General features: G+C 42.7%; 1 protein-coding gene across 2 annotated transcripts in view; it reads right to left on the minus strand.

Annotated features, from left to right (window-relative positions):
* Positions 1-2064: 2064 nt before the first annotated feature.
* PTPN11 (protein tyrosine phosphatase non-receptor type 11) overlaps positions 2065-22321 on the minus strand; it is a 209001-nt gene continuing 188744 nt past the window's right edge. For both annotated transcript variants that reach the window (XM_063964356.1, XM_063964355.1), the window contains exons 15-16: positions 5398-5490; positions 2065-4572 (exon numbers count right to left, since the gene is read on the minus strand). In XM_063964356.1, the coding sequence (XP_063820426.1) occupies positions 5421-5490 (70 nt within the window). In that variant the 3' untranslated portion in view covers positions 2065-4572; positions 5398-5420. The remainder of the gene's footprint in view (positions 4573-5397; positions 5491-22321) is intronic.

The raw sequence follows: 22321 nt of genomic DNA on the forward strand, positions 1-22321 counted from the left end.
AAGGTTTTTATTTGCCTCTCAGAGCGCCCCCCCCAGCGCTCTGCACCCTCAGTGACTGTTGTGTGAAGTGTGCTGAGAGGAAAATGGCGCACAGCTGCAGTGCTGTGCGCTACCTTTATGAAGACTCAGGAGTCTTCAGCCGCCGATTTTGGACCTCTTCTCTCTTCAGCGTCTGCAAGGGGGCCGGCGGCGCGGCTCCGGTGACCATCCAGGCTGTACCTGTGATCGTCCCTCTGGAGCTAGTGTCCAGTAGCCAAGCAGCAAATCCACTCTGCACGCAGGTGAGTTCACTACTTCTCCCCTAAGTCCCTCGTTGCAGTGATCCTGTTGCCAGCAGGACTCACTGTAAAATAAAAAACCTAAGCTAAACTTTCTCTAAGCAGCTCTTTAGGAGAGCCACCTAGATTGCACCCTTCTCGTTCGGGCACAAAATCTAACTGGAGTCTGGAGGAGGGTCATAGGGGGAGGAGCCAGTGCACACCACCTGATCTGGTAAAAGCTTTACTTTTTTGTGCCCTGTCTCCTGCGGAGCCGCTATTCCCCCCCCGTGGTCCTTTCAGGAACCCCAGCATCCACTTAGGACGATAGAGAAAAAAAAAAATTTGCCTAAAATTCATGGTCAATGTGATTGGCAGGCACCAGCACTGGTTTTGCCAATCATAAAATGTGGCCAAACAGTAGTGCAACCCCGTCCAGCACAACATAACTGGATGACAGGTAAGCACAATTTAGTTAATTTAATAATCGTTGCTGAATTTATCAATAAGAAACTTTTGCCTGGGGATACAGTGAACAGAATGCTAATACTCTAGGGCGCCGAGATTCAAGAAAGTTTGGGAACCACTGCTGTATCTTAGATGTCAAAGCAGGTTTGTTTTGTTTTGAGAAATTCAAAATATCACGCACATTAATTCAAACATTTATGAAAAATAATGCAAAAAGTAAACAGTTGCCCAATCAGAAATACATTTTCTAGTGCTGTATAGAAAATAAAAGGAGACATTTGATTGGTTGCCATTAGATTTTGTAAAGGTCATATACTATGGGAGAATATTCAGTTATATGTTAGAACAATTTAATAAGTTAACCCTCATCAACATTTGAAGACGTTATTGGCAAGTGGTGGAAAAGAGAAATTATATTCCATTTATATTCCGTTACATTCACTATATTTCCTTATAGTCAGGAAAATATAGGGTCCTAGTCAATTTGGTGAAAAGGAACTTTTTCCCCCCTCTGTATTTTGTGTATTAATATAGCTGCCACCATTGTTCACCTCAAGATCACCTCTAGAGCCCAAAATTAGAGAGACCTCAAGGGCAATATGTTGTGAAAAAATACAGGATGCTTCTGAATAAAAACATGGCCGTGTCCTTGTATAAAGCACTAAAGAAAAGTCATTAAATCTATTTTAACGTCCCTAAAATTTAGACCACTGGTAATAATTTAAAAAGGGCTTTTGTATGTTTTGGCTGTAAAACAAATAAAAGGCAGTACCTCAAGAAAAAGCTGCTGTAATAACATAAATAACATAGCTAGCACATCACTTGGGTATTTAAACTTAGCCCTAATATCACAAAAACATAAAAAATATTCTTTTTGAAAGTCATATTGATGAACACTAAAATGTTAACATTCAATTCAGTGCATAGGTTGCACGCCTAGTCACTCACTCCGTAAGCAAAACATTTTAATGTAATGTGAATCCTGATTATTTTAGTAAAAGAAAACAGCCATGTAGATTCCTAGCTGTTACATATCAAAATGCCCAAAGCCTTGAGCAAAGCATACTGGGAGGGGTTTCAGACCATTTGTTAAAAACAGCTAATAACTGACTGGTTGCCCATTCCACATTTATGGCAGGTCATTTATTAATGTGTCTATCAATTTCTCTATGTAATTATTTTTTATAGGAGTATGAAGTAGGTTTAAAACAAAACACAGATATTTGCTGAGAACATAGCTTTTTTGACAAATCATTCCAGTGCGAGTGAAACAAAGGAATTCATTTTTGGCAAAAAAATAAAATAAAAAATTTATATATATATATATATATATATATATATATATATAAAATTAAAAAAAGTGAGCTGCGCAATTTGTCATAGACACTGAAAAGTCTCTGTAAAACAGGAAATTCTGACCACCTCTAACTCTTACATCTTGATATTAAAATAAAGAGCTTTTCATTGCATAATTGCTAGCTGTCTAACTGTAAAATGATTTGGTATTTTCAAGGTCTGACATTTTGGACTTGTTTGAAAAGCAAAACATTCAATCCAAATATTTGGGTTTGGCCTTGGAGTACAAAAATTATGGCCCAATACTTTGGATTTTCTTATACTGTAACAGGAATAGCTGATCAGTAGGAGAAAGGGTACAATTTATACTTTATAATAACTGTAGTAATCCTTTTTATAGAGGCTGCGCTTCATTATTCAATAAAGCAGACCTGTTGCCTATTCACAGAGATGGCAGGAACAATTAAATGGTCTAAAACAATATTTATGAGAATCACTTTTTCTGGGATCTAGTGACATCACTGGTATAAAAAGTACTTTTGAAACAACTCTATAAGCGGATTGGCTGCAGTGTATCTTTCCAGAACGGCAAATTGCAGCCAGTAACATGTTTTTCATTGCATTCCATAGGTTTATAGAAAAACTAACGGTGTTCAGTCTACTGAAATTGTATGCCATGGGCACAACGGAACATCTGGGATGTTTGGCAGCACATCCCTGCTAAAGTCAGCCACTTTGTCTTATTCTTCAGTGATGTCACTTCTCCCAAACTAACTAGTAGGCTGAATACTGGTACAGCCCTCTACAGGTAACAGGTAAAATGTTAAACATTCAATTAAGTGATTATGGCTTAAATTGCATTTCTGTTGTAACTTGCACTACTACATGATTAATAGATTGCAAAGTAGTATATAACAGATTAGTTAAATCTGTATTTTTAAGAACCAGTTAATATACCACCATCACATTCAAAAATTTAACAGACTAAAGCATTGACACTGGGCAACAAATGATTAATACTTAAGCAAGTCTAAAACTTTGACATTGGCATAACTAGTGTGAGCTTGGGCAAGACTGGTAAGATTCTGGGCTAATTTCCAGTTTCCTGCAAGCATCACTAAACTGAACAGTAGTTTAATGTGAAGGCAAAATGGCAACAGAAGCAGCAATGTCTGGAAAGAGAGACAGCATGGTACAAACAAGTTAATTACACCAGTGACCCTTAGACATTCCATTGTAAAACAGCTTTAAAACTGGTGATGAAACGCCACTGAGAAGAGCCTGTATCTTGAGTAAACATGAATAAAGAAACAGAACATAAAAGCGCGGGCGCCTTTGGCATAAAAGACCTTTTGAAGGGGGGGGGGGGGGGGGGGGGAGTAAAAATTTGCACACAAACCCCCCCACAGAACACTATGAAGCACCTGTAGAAGAATGTAACTGAATAGAGTGCATTATTAATCAAGTGGGGCCCAAAGTAGAATGGTAATAGAACAGGCCTCACCTGAACAAGTACTTTCTTACTGAAGGTAGGCTGTGACTGCAAAGGCACTTTAAGAAGATGGTTAATGAAGGTCCTGCCATGGGAAGGTCCTGCCATGGGAAGGCGCTATGAGAAGCACCGCTTACTACGGAGAACAGTACTTTTGAAGCAATAAGAAAGAAGTACTGTATTCCACAGAAAACTGCAGATTTAAAGTAGTGGGCGATGTAAGGCCTTCTCCACCAAGTGTTAGTCAAATTGAACAGAGAAACAGACATGGCTGCCTTGCCTCAAGGAGCAGAACAGGTAAAAATGTAACCATTTGTAAAGTGCATCTCATAGCTTTCATTGTGTTTCACTGTATTTTACATCTGGCACACACGTGTTGTGATCAATACATAATCCTTAGATCAGTGTCAGTTGCATCTTACTGACCGAATACAATTGGCACTAGGCAGAAACATTTTGTCCATAATATACTCCTATCTCGCTCCCTACTCTCCTGAGAAAGTCTCTCTTACATCGGGAAAGAAAAAAGAAAGCACCATTATATTGTGTTAATGCTAAGAGTGCAAGACAGTCACATTTTCTAAACATCTCCACATTAGCATGTGATCTAACTGAAAGATTAGAGTTTTGCAGACCAGGGCTTGTTACTGAGAGACTGTCTTTGCCACGGACTGTGCTGCAGAGAGAGAAATTGTTCCCGTTGAAATGTAAGCTTTCACCTTAATACTGTACTTTATGTTGACAATGAACTAAGGTGCACCCGTGTGCTAAAAGGGGGCGCTCAAAAGAGAGAAAAGAACAGGTCAGCTTAGTTAGTCTGTTGGATGGACTCTACAAAATAAAAGTGTAGAGTTAAAGATGCTTCATTGTGAAGAGAGAACCAGTCCAAAAATTGGGTGATGCAGAGGACTTTAGGATTTCCAAAAGCTCTTGATTCTTAATAATTTAACCTGTTTAGGGGTTTCAGACCAATTGTTAAATTGTAAAAGCATTTAAAAGCCAGGTCTTTTATGTCCCATAATTTCTTCACATTCTTTTGCCTTGTATTAGTATTAGATTCTGTAGAAAATACAAAAAGCAAAATTAATACCACATACCTGTATACCAACATGAGATACTGTATAGTTGTATCTCTATGGGCAAATAACATACTGATCTGAAGAGTGTTAGTTTCAGGGATTTCTTATATGTCCTACTCTATGGCAGGACTGGAGTAGTTTCTTATATACCCTACTCTGTAGTCGTTTCTAATATGCCCTACTCTGCAGTAGTTTCTTATATGCACTACTCCATGGCAGGACTCGAGTAGTTTCTTATATGCTGTACTCTGCAGTAGTTTCTTATATGCCCTACACTGCAGTAGTTTCTTATATGCACTACTCTATGGCAGGACTCGAGTAGTTTCTTATATGCCCTACTCTGTAGTAGTTTCTAATATGCCCTACTCTGTAGTAGTTTCTTATATGCACTACTCTATGGCAGGACTGGAGTAGTTTCTAATATGTCCTACTCTGCAGTAGTTTCTTCTATGACCCACTCCATGGCAGGACTGGAGTAGTTTCTAATATGCCCTACTCTGCAGTAGTTTCTTATATTCCCTACTCTATCGCAGGACTGGAGTAGTTTCTTACATGTTGTACTCTTCAGTAGTTTCTTCTATGCCCCACTCCATGGCAGGACTGGAGTAGTTTCTAATATGCCCTACTCTGCAGTAGTTTCTTATATTCCCTACTCTATCGCAGGACTGGAGTAGTTTCTTACATGTTGTACTCTTCAGTAGTTTCTTATATTCCCTACTCTATGGCAGGACTGGAGTACTTCTTTTCAGGACTAGAACTGAAAAGACTTTTCAGGAGAATGCGCCTGATTCCAGGTCATACTTACAAGAACACATATCGCGTTTCACTTCATCTGAAGCTTTTCTGCTGCTGCATGAGGCCAACGTTTTCATACACTCTACCGACATCTTCTCTCATTCTATAACAGAAAAGGAAGACGCAGAGGTTAGTTGTCCAGTTTAAAGAGGCTGCAAATACATTGTGCTGCAAGTTAAAAATTATTTCTATTTTTGCCCCAATACAGCTAAGTTTATATACAAAACACTTTGCTGAAAATATCAGTGACTGACACTGTGCTAGTTATCAGATCTGGCATCACTTTACGATATAAATGAATACTTCGGTTGCTCCATTCCTACTGCAGAGACCACTGGGTATAATCAAACATAATCAAACATGCATGCTAATTATTATCACAACTAGCATTTACTAAAGACAATAACATAATGGTCTAAAAATCAACTAAGCACTCACTTTTGATTCATTTTAAAACATCTACAGTGTATGAGAAAGTATTAAGCCTTAGCTTTAACTTCCTTTACCTGTGAAGGTCACAGAGCTGAAGGCATACAAGAATCAGTGCACTTCAAAACTAACTAAGTCCTTGTTTAATCCCAATTGTCAAGGGATTCACCTAAATATGGTATAACCGCATCTAAAACTAAGCCTCTCCAGCATTCTGTAATGATAATCTCCTTTGTAATGTAAACTGCTTCAAACTCTCATGTGGTATGCAAGAGATGGGTTTTCTGATAAATTCTCATTTTTCTCTATAAAGAGAAGCAAAAACAAAATCTATATCTGAACCAATGTGCATTATGCATAAAGTTCCAAAGTTCATGCCAATGCATCTCCAAGAGTTAGGCTGCTTCTGTGCAGTCTGCTTGGGCAGTATGGATGGTGTAATAATTAGCATTACTGCCTCACAGCACTGAGGTCATGGGTTCGATTCCCACCATGACTCTAACTGTGTGGAGTTTGTATATTCTCCGCATACTTGCATGGGTTTCCTCCGGGTGCTCCAGTTTCCTCCCACAATCCAAAAATATACTGGTAGGTTAATTGGATCCCAACAAAATTAACCATAGCGTGTGTGTGTGTGTGTGTGTGTGTGTGTGTGTGTGTGTGTGTGTGTGTGTGTGTGTACACATGTGGTAGGGAATACAGATTGTAAACTCTACTGGGGCAGGGACAGAATGGCCAAATATTCTCTGTAAAGCGCTGCGGATTATGTGTGCGCTATATGAATAACTGGTAATAAATAAATTCTGTGGGGAGTTGAAAAAATAAACAAAGACCATCTGACAACATCTTTGCATGTAGGTACAAGTACAGTAGATCAGGGAAAAATCTTGCAATATCAAATATCTCAAATGTCGCCAAGATGCTAGAGATAAGTTTTAACAGCAAAGAATTCATTAGAAAAGGTCTCATTTACAAACACTGCCGACAGAAAGCAAATCAAACCCCCAAAAATTCTTTAAATATATCAACAGCAAAAGACTGAAGAGGGAGAGTATAGGCCCTTTAAAGGACAAGTTGGGAGTCTTAATCAAAAACGATAACGACATTGCGGACAAATTAAATGAGTTTTTCTCATCGGTATTCACAAGAGAGGACCAGATGCAGGGACTAACACACAATCGCAGCAAAGATAATGTCTCACTACTAAGTGCGTATTTAAGTGAGGAGGTAGTATGTGCCAGATTAAAAGAAATTAAGATTAATAAATCACCTGGTCCCAACAAAATTCATCCAAGGGTTCCCATGGAGCTTCACTCTGAACCAGCAAGGCCACTATTTTTTATCTTCAATGACTCACTTACAACAGGCATGGTTCCCAAAGACTGGCGTTTAGCGGAAGTAGTGCCAATATTCAAAAAGGAAAGTAAAACTGAACCGGGTAATTATAGACCAGTCAGTCTTACATCTATAGTGGGGAAAGTACTGGAAGGTATTCTAAGCGACAGTATACAGAAGTTCATTGAAGCCAATAAGGTTATTAATAGGAACATGGATTTGTGAAAGACAGATCATGTCAAACAAACTTACTAGGCTTTTATGAAACGGTTAGTGCGAACCTTGATCAGGGTAAGTAGGTCGATGTAATCTTTTTAGACTTTGCTAAAGCTTTCAACACAGTACCGCACATGAGACTTATCTATAAGTTACAAGAACTAGGGAGCACAATATGCAACTGGTTAGATAATAGGGAGCAGCGCATTGTGGTAAATGGAACTTTTTCAAATTGGACTGAAGTACTAAGTGGTGTGCCACAAGGGTCTGTACTTAGACCACTATTGTTCAACATTTTTATTAACAATCTAGCAGTAGATCTGGAGAGCATGGTGTTAATTGTTGCCGACGATACCAAATTGTGTAAGGTTATAAATACGGAGGGAGATGCTGAGTCTCTTCAGAATGACTTAGTCAAACTGGAAACGTGGGCAGCAAAATGGAGAATGAGCTTCAATAGAGACAAGTGTAAGGTAATGCACTTCGGTAGCAAGAACAAAAATAACACCTACATACTAAATGTGGTAAAATTAGGTGATTCTGTACTGGAAAAGGACTTAGGTGTTCACATAGATAGCAAACTAAGCAGCAGTACCCAAAGTAGGATTGCAGCAAAGGTGGCTAACAAGGTATTAGCATGTATACAGCGGGGAATTGACGCCATGGATGACAGTGTTATACTCCCATTATATAAATCCTTAGTGAGGCCACATCTTGAATACTTTGCACAATTTTGGGCACCATATTACAAAAAGGATATCAAGGAACTAGAAAAGGTTCAGAGGCGCCAACCAAACTAATTAAGGGGATGCAGACCCTGGAACACGAGGAAAGGCTTGCAAGGCTGGGCATGTTCACACTGGAAAAGAGGAGGCTAAGAGGGGACATGATCAACATTTACAAATATAAAAGGGGACAATACACAGAGCTTGCGGGGGATCTGTTTATGGTAAGGTCAACACAGAGGACACGTGGACACACGCTTAGGTTAGAGAGGAGATTTCACACACAGACGTAAAGGTTTCTTCACAGTAAGGACAATATGTTTGGAATTCCCTGCTTGAGAGAGTAGTAATGGCGGACTCGGTCAACACTTTTAAGAACTGGCTAGGTAAGTACCTAATGGATAAGGATATACAGGGTCATGGTGCGTAGTCATGCACTATAGTTATTTAAAAAAAAATAAAACAGAAATAAACACAACGGCCGACATTAGCAACAGACTAAATTAAGCCTAAAAATTAATACAGAGTAGGAGACCACAAATAGGATGAACCCTATGGACAAATTGTCTTTTTTTAACCTCAGAAATATATATTTACATACATACATATCCACAGAAACTGTCCCGGTGCCAGCGGTAGGTATTTCAGCTGAAAACCTCATATGCATACAAAGGTCCCGCAGCACTCTGTAAGAAACTCAGCAAGAAGCGGCAGGTAAACTGCAACGTTTCGATATTTATTAATATCGTCGTCAGGCACAACAACAAATAAACATGTGGCGGTGGCCGCACGCGGAAACGGAGGGACGGCACCCAGAAGTTTCTTACAGTGTGCTGCGGGACCTTTGTATGTACGTACACATATATATATATATACATATGTGGTGATGGACAAAGACAAATACATGATGGAATGCACAAGATTATTGAGTGATGCTTCCACATATGCCAGCTTGCCCAGGGATCCCACTCAACAATTTCATAAAGAGTTGGACGGTATATTGAGTGAGGCAGTCAGCCAAGGCATCATCACCAATTCAGTATTTAAGGCATTGTCCAAACCCCATCCAGTAGTTCCGCTATTTTACATCATACCCAAGGTGCACAAAGATGCACACAATCCCCCTGGCAGACCTATCATATCTGCCAGGGGGTCATTGTGTGAGGCCATATCTATTTATCTGGAAGCATTCTTGCCACCTTGCATTCAACACACGCAGACGCACCTTAAGGACACCTCAGCATTACTGAGGAAATTTGAGATGCTTGCAACAGTTCCTGAGGGTACCTTATTAACCTGCTTAGATGTGTCTAGTCTTTACACCTGTATCCCCCATGAGAGTGGAATACAGGCAGTAAAAGTACTAATTACTAACAATGTACTCTATAACGGGCCAGATGTTGAATTTTTTTTGAAACTCTTGAGGTTTACGTTAACTCATAATTATTTTGTTCATGACAACCAATTTTACATCCAACTGACGGGTTGTGCGATGGGGTCCTGTGTGACCCCGTCGTTCGCTAACTCGTACATGTGGGCAGTAGATAAAGAGCTGTTTCTCAGCCAGCCTGCCATAACACAGCATCTAGTGTTATATCTTCGTTATATAGACGACTTGCAGTTATTATGGTCAGGGCCACAACACATTCTGGAAGATAGGATTAAGGCGCACAATGCATCATCTAGTCCAGTCAAATTAACCATGACTCTAGACGCACAGCAAGTAGATTTTCTTGACGTCCATATTTCAATTGTTGATGGCAAAATCCACACATCCCTGTATACCAAGAACACAGACCGCAACACGCTGTTAAGGTACGACAGTTTCCATCCCAGAGCAACCATTAATGGTTTGCCGTATTCACAAATTTTGAGGGTATGTAGGATCAACAGCGACCTGAAAGTAAGGGATCAGCAGCTGGATGAGATGGTCAGTAAATTTAAGGAGCGGGGATACCCAGACAGCCTGCTACGCGGGGCTCGTGCTAAAGCCACACTAAAAACTAGGCAAGAGTTGCTTGCGGAAACTGACCCTACAATTAAAGGGAAGAGGTTCCCATGGGTTAATCAATTCAACACGTCCAGCAGACACACTAGTAGAAAGGCCAAGGAGCTTTGGCCAATCATTAACACTGATCCAGATTTGAAGATGTTTAAAGACACTAAACTGATGCCCAGCTACACTCGAAGCCGGAATATTAGAAGTTTAGTTGTCAAGACAGATGTGGTCAAAAAAACTGTATCTGAAGGCAATTTCCTTAGGTCCCGAAAGGGATGTTATAGGTGTGGGTGCACTACATGTAATTTCCTGGTCCCGGGGGATTCATTTAAACAACCATATTCGGGCAGAACCATTAAGCTGAAGGCAGCATACACATGTAATTCCAGATTCGTGGTATACCTCTTGTCTTGCCCATGTGGGTTACACTACGTGGGCAAGACAGATTGTACGTTCAAAGTAAGGATGACCCAGCACAGATCTGCCATAACGGCAGCATTGGTGTCAGGTACCAGCGAACAGCCAGTAGCGCAGCATTTTGCCGCTGCTAAACATTCGCTGGCATCGTTAAGATACCGCATTGTGGATCAGGTGCCTTTCTCCATTGGGGGGGCGATAGATCCAAGCGCCTCCTACAGTTAGAAACCAGGTGGATAATAGCATTGTACACATTGAGCCCTAGAGGTCTCAATGAGTCCCTGGGGATGAGCAGTTTTGCCTAGGCCCTGGTGCTGAGGACATGAGGGTCTATCAATGGCAGCATAATTGATAAATGGATCATTTAGAATGCCCTTTTTCCTGTGCATGATTTAACAATTAATGCTCTATGTACAGAATTTAAAAATAATGCTAAATGTACAGTATCTGTGCCCTGGTAAGGGCTAATGCACAATTAGGTCCTGGTTTGTATTGGTAGTGTGTACTGCTATGTTTTAGTTAATTAATACATCGTTTTATGTAGGTCTCTTAAGGCATTTTTGTCACTATGTATTTTTAAACTCATTTAATTCACTTGGTATATGTATGTCTCAGTTGGGCACTAGATGGCCTGAACTGTCTTATTGATTACACGATTGTCATTTTTTGTATTCATGTTTTGGTAACACGCACCATGACAACGGCCTCCCCCGCCCCCTGCATGACGGCACTGGAAGCTCGCGTCATGGGGCTGGGTCACCTGACCGGAAGCGCTGAGTCCGGAAGCCGGGCAGCGGCGAGGAGAGGACGGCTGGAGGCGCGCCTGGCAAGTGTATTTAAATGTATGTTTTTCACTTGTTTATTTCACTGTGTGTCCTGAAGACGGGGGCTTGCACCCCGAAACGTCGATAAAGTTCCACTTGACAGAGTTCACCTGTTCACCATAGTCTCCTGAGTGCCGCCTCGTTTTTTTCAAGCTATACATTCCTAGACTGCCTAGTCTGGGAAGGAGGGCACCGGAGCAGGAGCTTTGCTCAGATAGCCCATGGGGGAGTGCCAGACATCTTGCCCAGTATATATATATATATATATATATATATATATATATATACACACATACATACATACATACATACAATGTAGAAATGCCCGGCACTCCCTGTAGAAAGTTGCAGATCCGGGTGCCCTCCGCAGCCAATAATGCAGTAAATAGTAAAAAGAAGGCAGCGGCACTCCGTCAGGCTAACTTGTCAAACGTGTATTAAATCAAAGAGTAACAATGGTCACATAACCGTTTCGGGGTCCTAAGATCCCTTTGTCAGGGCGTTACTATTTACTATATATATATATATATATATATATATATATATATATATATATATATATATATATATTCCAAAGTTTTTATCATTACGTAAAGACCACAGTAGGGGAAGAAAGTGTTAAAGAAATAAAATCACACATTTTATTCAAGCAGCTTAAGAAGAGAGGGTTGCCAGGAGATAGGAAATCTCTAATTAAAATGAGTTATAGTTATCAGATTCTTTATATTATAGCCATTGAAAAAAAGGTTTATAAACTAGGGATAGCAATCTCTAGAGGGATAGTGTAACGCCTCTGTGTCTGTATAGAAGGCAAACCTGTTAAATCATTATCTAATGAAGGGAGCTTGGAAAGATGTTCTACAATAGGTGCCTATACCACATTATTCAGGTGCTTGAGAAGAGACTGCTTGCATTTCAAAATCTAAAACATTTATAAAATTAGGAAGTCAGAACATTAAGAGACTCTCTACCAACAAATTCTGCCACTGTTTTAACAACATTTTGGTATCCCATTGTTATCCTGTAGTATTCCCATTACATGAGCTACTTCAACATCCTTGCAATATCTTGCTCAATTGGCTTGGGCACCTAAACCATCTGGCAAGGAGTTTGAATTGTGTCTCAAAGACCAAGATGCTTGGGGAACAGGCCTGAGCATACTGTAGATGAAATGTGCCTGTGTATTCTACTCCTGTTCCAGCAGTGTAATTTTATCTCCCACGGAGATCGTATGGGTTTAGTATTACCCACAGAGGGAGAATAGCCTGTGGCGGCGGCGGCATTTCATGGCTAGTTGGGATTCCGGTGTCGGCATTGTGACATCTGGATCGCGACAAGCGGTATTGTAACTGCTGCCCGATATTGTGACTGATGTCCTATAGTAGCCTGATATGGTCTCAACCAATTAAAAAGTTGAGTTAGCAACACAGGGCCTGATTCAGATATATTCGGTATAGCACAGCCACTTCAATACTATACAAATAAAAAGCAAATGCAGCAGGAGGCGTATGTAGGGGAAAAAAAGCCCTCTTGAAAGCATCTGTTATATGATTGCTTGTTGAATGCATGGCATTGGATCACAATCGTGACCACTGATCGCAGCACTCTAAGTCTGTGTAAGATAAAGTTAATGCAGACTGGCTATCGGAAACTAGTCTGTCAGATCCAGCAAGTCTGCGTCGTCGGTAAGCCTTCAAACATAGAATGGTCCCAGTAACCCAGTGATGGCTTCCCTTGACACTCCAGCTGTTGTTGAACTACATATCCCAGCATGCCCTGCTACAGTTTTGTTATTTGGCCATGCTAAAACTGATGCAGGGCATGCTGGGATGTGTAGTTCAACAACAGCTGGAGTGTCAAGGTTAGCCATCACTGCAGTAACCGCTCCCCAAATGCTGTAGCAATGTCAATCATGATGCAGCTAAGAGGGGACTGCGAGCGATCATGCGGGAACCATTCTGCACATGCGCAGTTCTCCTACCATCGGATTTGTACTTGCAGACTATTACATCTAACCCTTGTGTGAATTTGGGTCATTTTATCCCTACACAAAATAACTGCAACAGAAGGTTGTTCATGAACCTTAAGGGGATATCCACTGGGAGGAGTCTGCAATAATGTCTCAAAAACCATGTTTATTTAAATCCCAGGAGAGGTGGCTCTACAGAGGGCAAGGAACCTAAAGAGGCAATCCCACATAGACTAAACCTGTCAGCAAATGCATCCACTCTGTCAAACGCTTTCTCCACGTCAGCAGACAGGAGAAATGCCAACTACCTCGGGCAGGACACACTGGTTTGGATTAAGTTTTATAGTGTTAACCGTCGATTTTCTGCCAGACATGAAAATGCACCTCGTCAGTCCCAATCAAGGCCAGCAGCAAAGCCTTGAGACTTTAAGCTATCGACTATGCAACTATTTGCACCCCTCGCATTGCAACATGGTCTGCTCCAGCTGTAGAGTTACTCAGAATCAGCCCCTATATACTCTGTGCAAGGCAAATACCAAACACAGTGTGGAATGGCAGTGCCGCACACAACGATGCAAACGTGGCTCTCATAACTTTTGCACAAAAAATGATTCATGCAAAATTGTGCTACGTTTCTTAACTCCAACAAGAGATTTCTAAAGCAAGAGATTAATCATAAATATCAAAAGAACATTCAAAGCTAATACTCGATAAGGTCATTGAAAAGTATCACACGTGGGAAACGTATAAGATTTTATAGATACTTAGGGCCTGATGGAGAGTTTAACACAACCTGAGCAGATGCAATGCATGCATAAGAAACAAAATGTGTGTCTTTGCCCATGTACAGAGGTGTATGCATCGTTGCAGTACACATGCCCTTTATCCATACGCTTGCACCAGTCTATACATGGGAGGGGGCGGGAAGGTGTCTCCAAACAGGCATATTTACACTTCTGTCCAATTCCTAAGCACACTGTTGTGCCGACTCTCACACTGACAGCCTACATATGATTACTCAATTGCCAGTAGAGAGATATGATTGAAATGCGAGAGAGACTGCGTCGCTTGCACCTGTGTACGCTTGGGGTTCCAATGCATACACAAAATGCAAAGACGCAAAATGCAACTCTGCATAAGGCCTTTACTACTCCCAGAGCATGGCTACATTAATTGGTCTGCACCATGCCAGGCTGCAATACAGATTGTCTGTGGGCACTCGTTACAGAGGCCACTAAAAGGCACAGTGTTACCATCTTCCTTAGAAGAGGAGATGTGTAAAACGTCCATGGGATAACAGTTCACACACTTCACATGTAATTTATATGAGGGTGGCAAAAAAAATACAAACACTATCAAAGAATATGCATCTGAAATCACACACAGGATTTATCATAAAGCACGTGGGAGGCCTTGATCAAATGATGAAAGATTCTGTGGTCATTTATTTTCCAAAATGCTAAGAGCTATGCTTGGCACAAGCGTAACAATATGCATCATGTCCATCTCTATTCCTATAACGAAGCATAATGCTATGGAGATTCTTTTCTGCTGCAAGGGCTGAAACGTAGTATGGCATGTATGGAATAAGATGCAGGCAAGTCATCTAGGAAATCAGGGTGCACATGACCTACTATTAACCTTATTTGACAATACAGAATACTTTGTATTGTTCAGAACTATAAAATCCTGAATAAATTAATCTCTATTCCAAGAAGTTAAAAAAAAAAAAAAAAGGTGAAAAAAATGCAAAAAGGAGTGAATTCTTTTTCTAACCACTATAAATTCATTGGTCTGTCATCAATATACTCTTCTGCAAGCAGATGCTCCTGTAAAACTACTATTGTCATACAGTATATTTCAGACACTATTCCCAAATTAATCAGAAAATAATAAAATTAATTTATCAGCATTTCCAAGAGCGCAATCTCAAGCCCATATGTATTTTTTTTATTTTTGATGCCAATTCACTTGCTTCTTCTCTATATTCTTCATTATACTCAGTAACTACAACAGTAATCCTCCTGGTGTGAAAAGGCAAAGCCAGCAATGAGAGGAGGCCCAACTGGTAGTCACTGCAAATAAGTGACCAGACCTAGAGTATGGCAGATAAAGCAGAGGGGCAGAAGATCTCCATTAAAATCTAAATCTTTAACTGTAGAAACAACAGTGTTTCTGCACGACTCCTTCCTTTCCATAAATAAATAAAATAAAAAAACAACATCTGATACTTCTCTCTCCTATCTTCAGGTAGACCCTTTCTAAGAGAAAAGTTGCTGCCAAACCTTTGTAGTGGTTGTATAACCTGTGACACAGTAATGTAAAGGAATCCCTTCTCTTTTTTCTCCATTTTATCATCTATATATTTATGTAAAAATAAGAATTTACTTACCGATAATTCTATTTCTCGTAGTCCGTAGTGGATGCTGGGAACTCCGTAAGGACCATGGGGAATAGCGGCTCCGCAGGAGACTGGGCACATCTAAAGAAAGCTTTAGGATCACCTGGTGTGCACTGGCTCCTCCCCCCATGACCCTCCTCCAAGCCTCAGTTAGGATACTGTGCCCGGACGAGCGTACACAATAAGGAAGGATTTTGAATCCCGGGTAAGACTCATACCAGCCACACCAATCACACTGTACAACTTGTGATCTGAACCCAGTTAACAGCATGATAATAGAGGAGCCTCTAGAAAAGATGGCTCACTACAACAATAACCCGAATTTTTTGGTAACAATAATTATGTACCAGTATTGCAGACAATCCGCACTTGGGATGGGCGCCCAGCATCCACTACGGACTATGAGAAATAGAATTATCGGTAAGTAAATTCTTATTTTCTCTGACGTCCTAGTGGATGCTGGGAACTCCGTAAGGACCATGGGGATTATACCAAAGCTCCCAAACGGGCGGGAGAGTGCGGATGACTCTGCAGCACCGAATGAGAGAACTCCAGGTCCTCCTCAGCCAAGATATCAAATTTGTAGAATTTTACAAACGTATTTGCTCCTGACCAAGTAACTGCTCGGCAAAGTTGTAAAGCCGAGACCCCTCGGGCAGCTGCCCAAGATGAGCCCACCTTCCTTGTGGAGTGGGCATTTTAAGATTTTTGGCTGTGGCAGGCCTGCCACAGAATGTGCAAGCTGAATTGTACTACAAACCAACGAGCAATCGTCTGCTTAGAAGCAGGAGCACCCAGTTTGTTGGGTGCATACAGGATAAACAGCGAGTCAGATTTTCTGACTCCAGCCGTCCTGGAAACATGTATTTTCAGGGTCCTGACCACGTCAAGCAACTTGGAATCCTCCAAGTCCTTAGTAGCCGCAGGTACCACAATAGGTTGGTTCATGTGAAATGCAGAAACCACCTTAGGTAGAAAATTTGAGGACGAGTCCTCAATTCTGCCCTTTCAGAATGAAATATTAAGTAAAGGCTTTTATATGATAAAGCCGCCAATTCTGACACCCGCCTGGCTGAAACCAGGGCTAACTCGTCACTTCCATGTGAGATATTTTAAGTCCACAGTGGTGAGTGGTTCAAACCAATGTGACTTTAGGAAACTCAACACAACATTGAGATCCCCAAGGTGCCACTGGAGGCACAAAAGGAGACTGTATATGCAGTACCCCTTTTACAAATGTCTGAACTTCAGGCACTGAAGCCAGTTCTTTTTGGAAGAAAATCGACAGGGCCGAAATTTGAACCTTAATGGACCCTAATTTTAGGCCCATAGACAGTCCTGTTTGCAGGAAATGGAGGAAACGACCCAGTTGAAATTCCTCTGTAGGGGCCTTCTTGGCCTCACCCCACGCAACATATTTTCGCCAAATGCGGTGATAATGTTTTGCGGTTACGTCTTTCCTGGCCTTGACCAGGGTAGGGATCTTCAGGATCCGGCGTTCAACCGCCATGCCGTCAAACGCAGCCGCGGTAAGTCTTGGAACAGACAAGGCCCTTGCTGGAGCAGGTCCTTTCTTAGAGGTAGAGGCCACGGTTCGTCCGTGAGCATCTCTTGAAGTTCCGGATACCAAGTCCTTCTTGGCCAATCCGGAACCACGAGTATAGTTCTTACTCCTCTCCTTCTTATGATTCTCAGTACTTTTGGTATGAGGGGCAGAGGAGGGAACACATACACTGACTGGTACACCCACGGTGTTACCAGAGCGTCCACCGCTATTGCCTGAGGGTCCCTTGACCTGGCGCAATATCTGTCTAGTTTTTTGTTTAGACGGGACGCCATTATGTCCACCTTTTGTTTTTCCCAACGGTTTACAATCAGGTGGAAGACTTCTGGGTGAAGTCCCCACTCTCCCGGGTGAAGGTCGTGTCTGTTGAGGAAGTCTGCTTCCCAGTTGTCCACTCCCGGAATGAACACTGCTGACAGTGCTATCACATGATTTTCCGCCCAGCGAAAATCCTTGCAGCTTCTGCCATTGCCCTCCTGCTTCTCGTGCCGCCCTGTCTGTTTACGTGGGCGACTGACGTGATGTTGTCCGATTGGATCAATACCGCCTGACCCTGAAGCAGGGGTTTCGCTTGACTTAGGGCATTGTAAATGGCCCTTAGTTCCAGAATGTTTATATGAAGAGATGTCTCCAGGCTTGACCATAAGCCCTGGAAATTCCTTCCCTGTGTGACTGCTCCCCAGCCTCGCAGGCTGGCATCCGTGGCCACCAGGACCCAGTCCCGAATGCCGAATCTGCGGCCCTCTAGAAGATGAGCACTCTGCAACCACCACAGGAGGGATACCCTTGTCCCTGGTGACAGGGTTATCCGCTGAAGCATCTGAAGATGCGACCCGGACCATTTGTCCAGAAGGTTCCACTGTGCGTGGAATCTGCCGAATGGGATTGCTTCGTAGGAAGCCACCATTTTTACCCAGAACCCTTGTGCATTGATGCACTGAGACTTGGTTCGGTTTTAGGAGGTTCCTGACTAGCTCGGATAACTCCCTGGCTTTCTCCTCCGGGAGAAGCACCTTCTTTCTGGACTATGTCCAGAATCATCCCTAGGAACAGAAGACAAGTCGTCGGAACCAGCTGCGATTTTGGAATATTGAAAATCCAATCGTGCTGCCGCAACACTACCTGATATAGTGCTACACCGATCTCCAACTGTTCCCTGGATCTTACCCTTATCAGGGAATCGTCCAAGTAAAGGATAACTAAAATTCCCTTCCTTCGAAGGAATATCATCATTTCGGTCATTACTTCAGTAAAGACCCGGGGTGCCGTGGACCATCCCTACGGCAGCGTCCGAACTGATACAGTTCTGTACCATAACCTGAAATACCCTTGGTGAGAAGGGTAAATTTTGACATGAAGGTAAGCCTCCTTGATGTCCCGAGACATCATGTAGTCCCCTTCTTCCAGGTTTGCAATCACTGCTCTGAGTGACTCAATTTTGAATTTGAACCTCTGTATGCAAGTGTTCAAAGATTTTAGATTTTAAAATCGGTCTCACCGAGCCGTCTGGCTTCGGTACCACAATAGTGTGGAATAATACCCCGTTCCCTGTTGCAGGAGGGGTACCTTGATTATCACCTGCTGGGAATACAGCTTGTGAATGGCTTCCAAAACTGCCTCCCTGTCAGCGGGAGACGTCGGTAAAACAGACTTTTGGAAACGGCGAGGGGAATACGTCTCGAATTCCAATTTGTACCCCTGAAATATTATCTGAAGGATCCAGGGGTCTACTTGCGAGTGAGCCCACTGCGCACTGAAATTCATTGAGAACGGGACCCCACCGTGCCTGAACTTGTAAAGCCCTAGCGTCATACTGAGGGCTTGGCAGCGGCGGAAAAGGGTTTCTGTTCCTTGGAACTGGCTGATCTCTGCAGCCATTTTCCTCTCCCTCTGTCACGAGCAGAAAAGAGGAACCCTTTTGTCCGCTTGCCAACCAGGACTGCGCCTGATAATACGGCGTCTTATTTTGAGAGGCGACCTGGGGTACATCCCCTCTTTTAAGGCAATACTTCCAAATGCCGTTTGGAATCCGCATCACCTGACCACTTTACTGGAATAATTGGACAACGCACTTATACTTGATGCCAGTCGGCAAATATTCCGCTGTGCATCCTGCATATATAGAAATGCATCTTTTAATTGCTCTATAGGCAATAATATACTGTCCTTATCTAGGATATCATATTTCCAGTCAGGGAATCCGACCACGCCAACCCAGCACTGCACATCCAGGCTGAGGCGATTGCTGGTCGCAGTATAACACCAGTATGTGTGTAAATACATTTTAGGATACGCTCCTGCTTTCTATCAGCAGGATCCTTAAGGGCGGCCATCTCAGGAGAGGGTAGAGCCCTTGTTTTTACAAGCGTGTGAGCGCTTTATCCCCCCTAGGGGGTGTTTCCCAACGCACCCTAACCTCTGGCGGGAAAAGGTATACTGCCAATAACTTTTTAGAAAATATCAATCGTTATCGGGGGGAAACCCACGCATCATCACACACCTCATTTTATTTCTCAGATTCAGGAAAACTACAGGAAGTTTTTCCTCACCAAACATAATACCCCTTTTTTTTGGTGGTATTCATATTATCAGAAAAGTGTAAACTTTTTCCATTGCCTCAATCATGCAATGTGTGGCCCTATTGGAAATCACGGTTGTCTCTTCACCGTCGACACAGGAGTCAGTACCCCTGTCGGCGTCAGTATCTGAGGTAACGGGCGCTTTAGGGCCCCTGTATGAGACGTCTGGACATGCACAAGCTGAGTAGCCGGCTGTCTCATGTCAACCACTGTCTTTTATACAAAGCTGACACTGTCACGCAATTTCAACAGTACATCCACTCAGGTGTCGACCCCCTAGGGGGTGACAACACTATTTCAGACACTCTACTCCGTCTCCTCATCATTTTTCTCCTCATACATGTCGACACCAACGTACCGACACACAGCACACACACAGGGAATGCTCTGATAGAGGACAGGACCCCACTAGCCCTTTGGGGAGACAGAGGGAGAGTTTGCCAGCACACACCAGAGCGCTATATATATACAGGGATAACCTTATATAAGTGTTTTTCCCTTTATAGCTGCTGTATTGTTATATACTGCGCCTAATTTGTGCCCCCCTCTCTTTTTTAACCCCTTTCTGTAGTGTAGTGACTGCAGGGGAGAGCCAGGGAGCTTCCCTCCAACTGAGCTGTGAGGGAAAATGGCGCCAGTGTGCTGAGGAGATAGGCTCCGCCCCTTTCTCGGCGTCCTTATCATCCTTTTTCTGTATGTTTTGGCAGGGGTTAAATGCATCCATATAGCCCAGGAGTTATATGTGATGCATTTATTTTAGCCATATAAGGTTTTTTTATCGATTTATTGCGTCTCAGGGCGCTGCCCCCCCCAGCGCCCTGCACCCTCAGTGACCGGAGTGTGAAGTGTGCTGAGAGCAATGGCGCACAGCTGCGGTGCTGTGCGCTACCTTATCTGAAGACAGGATCGTCTTCTGCCGCCGATTTTTCCGTACCTCTTCGCTCTTCTGGCTCTGTAAGGGGGACGGCGGCGCGGCTCCGGTGACCCATCCAGGCTGAACCTGTGATCGTCCCTCTGGAGCTAATGTCCAGTAGCCTAAGAAGCCCAATCCACTCTGCACGTAGGTGAGTTCGCTTCTTCTCCCCTTAGTCCCTCGATGCAGTGAGCCTGTTGCCAGCAGGTCTCACTGAAAATAATAAACCTAAACTAAAACTTTCACAAAGAGCTCAGGAGAGCCCCTAGTGTGCACCCTTCTCGTCGGGCACAGAAATCTAACTGAGGCTTGGAGGAGGGTCATGGGGGGAGGAGCCAGTGCACACCAGGTGATCCTAAAGCTTTCTTTAGATGTGCCCAGTCTCCTGCGGAGCCGCTATTCCCCATGGTCCTTACGGAGTTCCCAGCATCCACTAGGACGTCAGAGAAAATGTGTTTTTTAATTTCATATATATATATATATATATATATATATATATATATATATATATAGTTTCAAGCAACTTTTCATACTAATTGGTCTAAGTTATACTCTGTGTATAGAAAGTGTATTTTTGTCCCGATTTCTTTGAAGGTGGATGCCTTGTAGCAACACGCTCTTGCTCTGACTGGACTGAGGTTTACCACCTGGAAAGAAAACTTTATGGATCGGCTTCCTTGGGGTTGATTCAATAGCGCCGGGAAAGGAGCTCCCATAACTATTCAATTTAGCGCAACTAGAGGATTTCTTCTCACACCACTCTGGGAGTGCGAGCAGAAATTTGACAAAACTAGCTCTGCAATGCTGTTTTGTGACCTAATGCCGCGCAAACAGCATTGTGGTGAGGCTTTTTAGTCTGAGAATGCCAGTTCTCGCAACTTTACACCCTGTTTAGTCCGCTACTACGGGCATTCTCCGACTTTGCATTGCTTTGAATTGAATAGCTCCGGGAGCTCCTTCCTGAGCTATTCAATTCGCTCTGAATTGAATCAACCCTCTTGTTTTCCTACTGTGTGTTTGGATTTCACGTCTGTGTAGTCTATGCTTGTTTTTTTGTTTGTGAAAAAAAATAAGATTTTACTCACCGGTAAATCTATTTCTCGTAGTCCGTAGTGGATGCTGGGAACTCCGTAAGGACCATGGGGAATAGCGGCTCCGCAGGAGACTGGGCACAACTAAAGAAAGCTTTAGGTCACCTGGTGTGCACTGGCTCCTCCCACTATGACCCTCCTCCAAGCCTCAGTTAGGACACTGTGCCCGGACGAGCTGACATAATAAGGAAGGATTTTGAATCCCGGGTAAGACTCATACCAGCCACACCAATCACACCGTATAACTCGTGATAATATACCCAGTTAACAGTATGAATATAACGGAGCCTCTCAACAGATGGCTCAACAATAACCCTTTAGTTAGGCAATAACTATATACAAGTATTGCAGACAATCCGCACTTGGGATGGGCGCCCAGCATCCACTACGGACTACGAGAAATAGATTTACCGGTGAGTAAAATCTTATTTTCTCTGACGTCCTAGTGGATGCTGGGAACTCCGTAAGGACC

This window comes from Pseudophryne corroboree, chromosome 1 (assembly GCF_028390025.1).
Source record: "Pseudophryne corroboree isolate aPseCor3 chromosome 1, aPseCor3.hap2, whole genome shotgun sequence".
NCBI classification, from domain to species: domain Eukaryota; kingdom Metazoa; phylum Chordata; class Amphibia; order Anura; family Myobatrachidae; genus Pseudophryne; species Pseudophryne corroboree.